The 8676-nt window shown below is 46.2% G+C and overlaps 1 protein-coding gene across 1 annotated transcript; it reads left to right on the forward strand.

Moving 5' to 3' along the window:
- The first annotated feature begins 6963 nt into the window (after positions 1–6963).
- Positions 6964–8168, forward strand: LOC117899455. The gene is made up of 2 exons (XM_034809466.1): positions 6964–7074; positions 7137–8168. The coding sequence occupies exons 1-2, from the start codon at positions 7072–7074 to the stop codon at positions 8166–8168; spliced, it is 1035 nt and encodes a 344-aa protein (XP_034665357.1). The 5' UTR covers positions 6964–7071.
- Positions 8169–8676: the final 508 nt, after the last annotated feature.

Raw genomic sequence — 8676 nt, forward strand, 5'->3', positions numbered from 1 at the left:
AACACAGAAATCATAATGGTAATGGCAATCATAATAGGAACAATAAAAAGAAAATCCCAGAATGGCCTTAAGAAAGTAAAAGACTTTAAATGCTATTTCCAAGATTTGCTTCTCTTTTTTCTCTCTTCTCATTTTTTAATGACATTGACAGACAAACTTGCACTTGTCCAGCATCTAATCCGGATTGTTCGCTGCCATTTGGGGATCTCTGTGCCTTCATTCTTGATGGTTATGTGAGTGTATTCCAGGTGGCCTCCTGGACACTCTGTCATAAAAGTTTCCCAGACTCACAAAGTGCCCAGTTAAAGGCTCTCTTTAATGGCTTTTCATGGAAGTCTCACATCCACTCTGGAGTTCCTTCTGTTGCTGTCTTTGAGTCTCCTCAACTGCTAGCACGCTTTTTGGGCTGCTTAAACTAATCTCTTTGTTTAGCACATGAATGCAATTAAAATTCGCACAAGACGAACCTATTTCGGTCTCTTTCCGGCTTGCGGCAGTGGCATTTGTCACGTTTATTCGACATTTTGGCCACTGTAAATTCTATTTAAATTTCTTGGCTTTGTTTTACTCCGTTTGTGGCTGTGCCTCTTTAGTGACGCTCGAAATTAGCCCAAAAGGCTTCAAATGCCTCATTTTGTGGCTCTGTGTTGTCACGTTTTGAAAACGAGATTGGTTCGGATTAGGCCGCAGACATTGAGCCCGGCCCGAGCCCTCCTCCACTGCCAATTCCGATGGTTGGCTGGCTGGCAACCGACTGATGTGGCTGTGGCCTGACTGCCTGACGATCGTCCAAGCCGACTCTCTCGACTCGCGCTAACGCTAACTGACTTGGCTTGACTTTTTGATTCATTTACGCTAATTAGGTGACACAATTCTCACCTAATGTGCTCTGATAAGCTCTATACTGGAATGCCGTGGAAAACCGCAGCCGCCAAATCCAATGAAAATCCCGAGCTGCAAAAGCAAAAGCAAAAGCAACAAATTGTTGCCTGCCAACAGTTTTGTGAAACTCATCGGCTTACCGCCAGCCAAGAAGTACCTTCCTATGGCAGCCATGGCTGCTGGTTGGCTGCTCATTTAAATTTTACACACAGCTCCCTGGTTTTGGCTTAACCATTTTTGGTTAGTCTCTCTCTGTCTGTACGTATCTTGGCCGTGGAGTTGTTGCCTGCTCCCGAAAACAATGGGCACTCGTATATCATGATAATCATAAAAGCCATAGAGCCAGCTTCAATGGTGCTTCTCCAGCTTCTCCTGCTGCTCCTGCTGCTCCTGCTGATGCTGGTGATTCTCCTGCTCCTGGCCATATATGTATCTGTGTGGCCTCGGCAGTTTGGGGCAGTTCTATGGAGAGCATGTAAAGCGCCGCACTAGACTCTGGTTACACGGCCCGTCTGGCCATAATTTGTTATCATATTAAAGTGCAACATGGACAACAGTTTTGCCGAACGCGATATATGCTGATACTCTTACTCCAAACTTGACCACACAGCGGCACTGTGGATAGATTCTACATGCCAAGTGGGTGGAATTCTAATAGGAATTCGGTACAAAGGAATCTCATCACTGCAGGTGGCAAAAGTGTGCTAAATAGAATATCTATGGAATGATTTGATTTTAATGTAAAGAACATAATTCTGCAGAGATATCTCAGATTTTTGCCACAATTTTTACTATTTCCATTTAATTTTCTTCAAAATATTCTCCACTCAATCCCATTGTACGCATGGCGGAAGTCTGAGAATTGTATTCCATTTTGTAGTTATGAGTCTTTATGGCAGCATTTGTTTGGCTGTTAGACTGTCCGACTAGGCCCAGATAGAGTGAAAGAAAGAGGCTTCGGAGAGCTCGTTAGTGGGTCTGCGAGAGACATCGACACCTTGTATGGATTATTTGCGATTGCGATTGCGCCCTTTCGCCAATTATTGTGCAATCAATATTGCATAATCGGACACCGTGCAACGCCCCAGCCCAAGCGAACTCTCCATGCCGCGCTCTCGGGGCTCTCTGGCTTTTGAGTTTGGAGTACTGTGGTGGCAGTTGCATATGTAGTAACAGTGCAACTTACAGCTTACCTAACGGCAGTCACACTTGTGGCACATAAATCAAACTCCACTCAAGTCGGCTTACCAAATGGCAGAGGGGAGACAGAGGAGAGGGCGGCAGTAGTAAGTCAAATCCATGCGGTGTATGCGGTAGATCGTTCGTTCTGCAGGAACCATTCCGTTCCATATCCCATTCTTTGGCTGCGTGTTATGCAAATGTCAGGGGGTTTGGCTCTGGCATGTCGTGTGTGGCTTGTGGGCATGGTTAACTCTGCATTTCGGGCCATTACATTACTCGTTGCCGAACATTCCCGCTGCTGGAGCTGGGCATGCAGTCAAGGTCAGTTTATGCCTCGCATGCATCAAATCAACTGCCTGCAATCAAACGGCAAACTGCAACTGCAAGGTGCCTCGCCCCAGACGTGTTAGCAACTCGTTGCCTCTCCTCAGACTGCCAAACAGCAACCACAACAGCTCCCGATTTGCCGATTCCCGGACCCACTATGGATGTGTAGCATGCAACGTTTGGGTGCTTGGTGGCCAGGATTGAATGCTTCTCACCTCGAAATGGAGCACAAGGCTATCCACCAGGCTCCATGGTTTTTCAAATTGCCTGCACGTCTTCTTTGGCATTGCTTTGAGAAAAAAATTGATCGCTTGTGATTAGCAGCGATTAAGATTAGAACAGTGGTAGCAAAACAGCACAGCACACAGCACAGCAGCCGTTGCAGAAGCACAAGAAATGGAAAAACGAAGATGAAAATATATCCCCCCCAGACCAAGATCCAGACTCCGTGCCTGTACCCACATTCAGCAGTCGGAGTCGGAGCCGGTGCATTCGAGACCCGCGGTGTTTTGTCAGTTATGTGCAAAGTGGCCAAGAGCCGCTAACATTTTTCAATTAAAACGCCAGTAAAAATGCACACAATGTGAGGGATCGACTGGGGAGTGCCCTGTGAAGGAGTCTCTGCTGGCTGTAGAAATGGAGGAGTTGCTTCTCTCAGAAAGTTATCGAAATTAAAGGATTTCTTTAAGTATTCTGCCGTCTCAACTTGGACACAGATCGATCTTCCTTCAGCTGCAGGACATGCGTATGCCCCAACCATTGGGTAAAGGATATCAAATAAGAAAAATGGCTAACAAGTTGGAGGCCTCGCAGCTGCATCTGGATTAGATGCTGGGATGCAAGTTGCCACCGTCTCGGCCACCGCCACCGCCCGGCCTTGGCTAGCCATCAAAGCGATCATCATAATCGGATCGTATCGCATCGCCATCGCCATTACATGGCATCGATGTGGGCATGTGGCTGATGTTCTGTTAGGCCTGTCATAAAACTTTCACGCCGAAATCTATATGTTTCATCGGAGCTGAAGACTCAAATTATTGTGAAAGAGGTTCGCCGGTTCGCCGGCTGCTGGCGGGACTCCGATGAACTTGCCCCGCGATTGTATAAGACAATTTCACGTTGCATTTGCGCCAGACGTGCTCCACCATTTGTCTCTGTTTCTTTACTTAAACTATGTACCTGTCTCTCTCTCTAGCTCTTTCCCTCAGTGTGTGGTAAATTATTAAAAAGCCATAACAAATATAAAAGAAAGCAAACAAAATAAAATGTATTTATGGAGCGTCGGCGCGTCAAGGCACGCGGCATTTGGCCAAAAGGTCTCGTTTTTTTTGGGGAATGTTTCAGTTGCCGTTGACATTATTTGCCTTTGGCTTTAATTCGTGCACTTTCTTCTGGCCACAGTCGTGGTCGCAAAAACAAAAAGCATTAAAAACAATTAGCCCTGCTCTGCGCTGGTCTGTCATAAAAGATTAAAGACGGAAAAGACGATGAATTTTGTACGCGATTCGGCTTAAATGCCATGTGCACACACAAACACACATGTGGATATCATGGCACAAAATATGTGCGGCCTGGACATTACTTTTACTACTTACTGGCACTACACTTTGTGGTATTATTATTGAAATTAAATTGTTGTGTTACGTAAGGAAAAAGCTCCAACGAACTTTGCTCGGTTGTGCAATCCGCTTTGAATCGTTTAATTGTAGGATAAATTACTTATGTACCTTGCCCTCTGCGAAGAAGAGCGACCGAAAATGGCTGAATGGCGGTTTAATTGGGCTTAAACGCTTTAGATCAAAATTATTGATATAGATGGCCAGACAAATTGGCAAGTCATGTTGGTGTTTCATGTTCGAACATAGAATCTCATGTGTAGATCTTGTTCGCAGGTGGTGCGTGGAGAAACTTCCACACTCGAACACCTTTGGAAAGCTCTCACGCATTGGGGAGAGGATGGATGGATGGATGAATGGATGGATGGGAAAATGTGTTACTTTATGGAAATTTCATTACAAATACTCAACATGACAGCTGTCAAATGAAAACCTCATCCGATGCGGGACACTGCCGGTTCTGGGGTTGTCCAAAAATGAAAAGTAAAAGAAGATGCCTCAAGTGGCAAGAAAAAGTGAAAATGTTTTACACATGCTGAAGAGCAAACAGCACCGGAAATTCCACATTTGTTTAAATGAGATGAGAACACAATTGAGCGACGAAATGTGTCAGCTGTGTAAATGTAACTTCAGAACTAACATCTCCATTATTCTAGAGGTCAAAAGACATTCGTCACGCGAGGTACTCCAACCTGAGCTACACCATGCCAACCCCCAAAACTCCAATTCCGAAGTGACTGAAACGAATTCGCAGCAGTCGGCAGCGAACAGTCGCCAGTCGGCAGTCAGTTTGTATTATGCTAATTTCCAATTGTCATTTCGGAACCGTCAAGTCGACTCCTGAGCGGAACAATGCATTTGTACAGCGTTTCGCTAATTTGCGTGGCCCAAAGTGAGGTGTGAACGAAAGCGAATGAAACGAAAGTTATCAGCATTCCAGAAACAAAGCATTCCCCAAGCAGATCCATCAGCAGATCACTCACGCAGCCAGGAGAAACGAACGCACGAGCGAACAAACGAAACGAGACCGAACTTAGAATAGCCAAGTATTGTCGGCAATTAAAATTCTTTTGTTCAAACTAATGGACCTTTTACTTTCGGATGGGATGGGATCGGATCGGATCATATCGGATCGGATTGGTTCGTGATATGTTTCGATTTGATGATCTGTGATGATTGGATCTGCCGTTGGCTTTGTGCTCCTCTGTTGTGGCATGCAAATGATTTGTTTAACAACAAATTTCCTTTATCGAGAGTCGAGAGTCGGCTACCGATCCCCAGCCACAACGAACGTCCATGCCCAATGAGAAAATCGAATGAGTAAGCGGAATTTCAAGCGATCTGCGTGGGGGGGCATACAGGCAGGCAGGCAGGCAGTTCCACAGATCCATAGATCGGATCCCATGCTACACGTGTGAAAATTTGGGCACACGATTTTAATGCTTAGACACAATTATTTTCACATTTTCTGTGGCTCTTTTGTATGTATTATTCTGGTTGGGGCAATGGCAATGGCAATGGGCAAAAAATTAAAGTAGCGTAGAACTAAAGCAAAGCCCAGGACCATGAAATCGTGTTTAATTTTCATTTGGCTTTCTATTTGGTGGGTCTCCAAAAGGTTTCTGCCCAAAGTTTCTCTTTCCGGCGCGGCAGAAGCCATTCTAATGGCCAGGTTCTGGCCCAGGCCATAAACGGCTTTGGTTTCTGTTGCCAGTTTTTAGATTCATTTCAAGGTTAGCGTGATGTGACACTTTCATTTGGCCACTGAGCCCTCAGCCAAGAGTTCTTTTGTGTGTGGTGTGTGGTCGTCGGAGCTGCGTTCTGGCTTTCCCATTCTCTGCGGCATTCTGGAACCACTCTCATGGACACTTCTCATAAACCTGTCCACATCAATATCAATTGTGGCTACTGTCTGACATCGATGCAACGCCGCTTAACAGCATAATTAACACATGTTCTTCGCACAATCGATTGCACACGCATCTTGTCCAGCGACCAAGCGACTAAATTGGTTATCTAGTGCGAGAAGCACCAGATGCTGCACTGGCTCCTCCTGGAGCTGCACCACTGGCGGGTTGACTGACCAAGTCGTACAGTGTCTGTCTTTTTCATTAGCACGTTGTCCGGCAACATTTCGAGTGGAATTGGTGGGGACACTTTTGAAGGGGGGGCTTGTCAATGGCATTCGTAAACGGCGGCACCAGATCAACAAAACAGGTGACACACCGACTCAAACTCGATGGGGACTGGCACTGCCTCTCGCACTGCCTCTATAAGCCGACAGTCAGAGGCGCAACCAGAGGAGGAGCATTGCCACTGCCACTGCAACACCATCTGCCATTCGATCTACTGCTCGCCCACATTTATGGTTGGGGCAATTATAGCCTGTTTCTTAATTGAGTTATGAGTATTTCTTGTTAGCCGAATTCCCTAAAATGCTGCAACTGTAACGAGGAAGTCGTTACCCCCCATGGGAATCGTGCAGCGGATTCTGGGGCAAGCTCCGATGCCAATTCCCAGAACTGCTCCGCCACTCGAACCGAAGATGAGACAAAGTGGCTCTGTAAGACGAGAGCTGTGAGCCGCGTTCCCCGTTTGTGGTTCAATAATGCGACAGAAATGGTCTAATGAGTAAATTAATTGCCGGCCATGATCTGCTCGGACATTCTCCACTTGGTCCACACTAATTCGCAATAAAGTCTCAATTAACCGCCAAAGAGAAACGCCCCCCAGCATGACCTGAACATCTGCTTGGGTCTATTTACTTTGGGTCGATTAATCCCATTTCAATTTCTCAAAATAGTTCCGATTATAATCGTCTCATTTCCATCACTTTCGGGTTATCGATACCAGGGATACCAGGGGCGAAAATAATCAAAAAGTAGGCGATGGGGTTACCTGTCAAAAAACGAAGTTTGCTATATGTTTGGCTAGTCATTGTCTCAAATCAAATCTAGCTGGACAGTTCTATATTAGGAAATAGTAGGAATTAATTGATCAGCAGCTGCTTGTAAGCAAAAGGAAGGAATCAAATCTGAATAAAGGACATAAACCAAACCAAAATATGGTAAACCGAATCTATAACCTCACGTACACAACTCCACTTAAATCTACACTCCCTACCCGCAGAACTGGTTTGAATCTACGAAGCGGCCCCAAAGGATTCCCGGCCGCATTGAGCCGGAGGTGATGCCAAAAAGGGATAGCCTGGGGCGATACACCAACAAACTTCATTGGTTCAAATTAAGTGTGCTTGGGAAACTCGCAGAGAAAAGGTACACAGCAGTTTTTTTGGAGCCCATGAAGAATCCGAAATTCTACGAAAATACCAAGAGCCCGCTGGATATCGGAATAATTATAAAGAGAATCGACAATCGATATTACCAGAACTTGGCGGAGGCTGTGACAGACTTTCGAATTATGTTGGAATCTTACTTACAATTTTTTGCACCGCCTGACCAGGTGTACAGAAATGGCATAAAAATGGTTAAGTATTTCGTGAAGTTGATGAAAAATCGACCCAAGGGACCGGAGATCCGTTTGACCAGGCATCCCCGTCTCGCCAACCTGAGAGCGGAGTACCGCAAGGCCACCAAGAGGGTCGCAGAACCCGAGCAATGGCAGAGCCTGTGCGGGGCGAAACTGAGCAATATTCAATCCCTCGCCCACAAATTGGAGATGCCTTTTGCTGCCACTCTGGTGCTCGAGAAGTGTGACGATCTAAACAGGAAGCTGTCTGAGGGCCACTTTACGACTTCTCAGCAGTTCAACGATGAGCTTCAAAGCAGCTTCCACGGTTTCCGCAACTCTGTCTTACGACATTTCCAAAGCACGGGCCATCCGGTATTTTCTGTGAAGCCACGTCTTGAAGAGCCAATGGACAGCTCTGGGTCCGACTTTAGCTCGGATATTTCCTGCGACTGTGGCAGCGAGTCCTGCTGCAACGAGTGCTGCAGCAACGAGTCCTGCAGCTGCAGCTCTACCTGCCCAGACCCTACACTTAGCTCTGACACTGGCGATGAGTGTCCAGCCGGTAGTGAGAAGTCCTATATCTCGAGCAGCAGCTTCATCTGCCCATCCAGCAGCAGCTCTTACGTTCATTCTAGCGACAGCACCTTCCACTGCTCCAGCGACGAGTGCTCAAGCGACTGCTCAGATTAGCAGTAAAAAATCCATCTCTCAGGAATGTATTCTTGCCATTGCGGGGGTGCGGATCTCTCAAGTGCTTGCACTTGTTTTTCTCATCTGTGGCATAATAAACGCTAATTGGAGATTCATTTAAGGGACCCTGAGGGTGCCCAAGTGTTGTTGATCTCGTTTATACATGTGTAAATGCAATGAAAGTGCATTGATGGGTGCACACTTAACTCCACTTTTCACTTTCATTGTAGGCGCGTAAACGTTAACAAACTGAGTGTGGGACAGGCCTAATGATGGCTCATGCAGGCTGCTCTGGGGTTTGGCCATCGATTAAACTCATTCACTCGCAGACTCCCATCAAAACAAACAAAAGCAAATAGAAATGCGGCTCGAGAGATGGGATATTCGAGATATATGCTGGTCGAAACTCTCACTTTCCTCCATTAATGGGAACCATCTCGAATACCCTACAGAGACACAGACAGAGGAAGGGTATCCCGAAAGCTGTCCGAAGAATGTAGCTGTCAGT

Source organism: Drosophila subobscura, chromosome O (genome assembly GCF_008121235.1).
Source record: "Drosophila subobscura isolate 14011-0131.10 chromosome O, UCBerk_Dsub_1.0, whole genome shotgun sequence".
Taxonomy (NCBI): domain Eukaryota; kingdom Metazoa; phylum Arthropoda; class Insecta; order Diptera; family Drosophilidae; genus Drosophila; species Drosophila subobscura.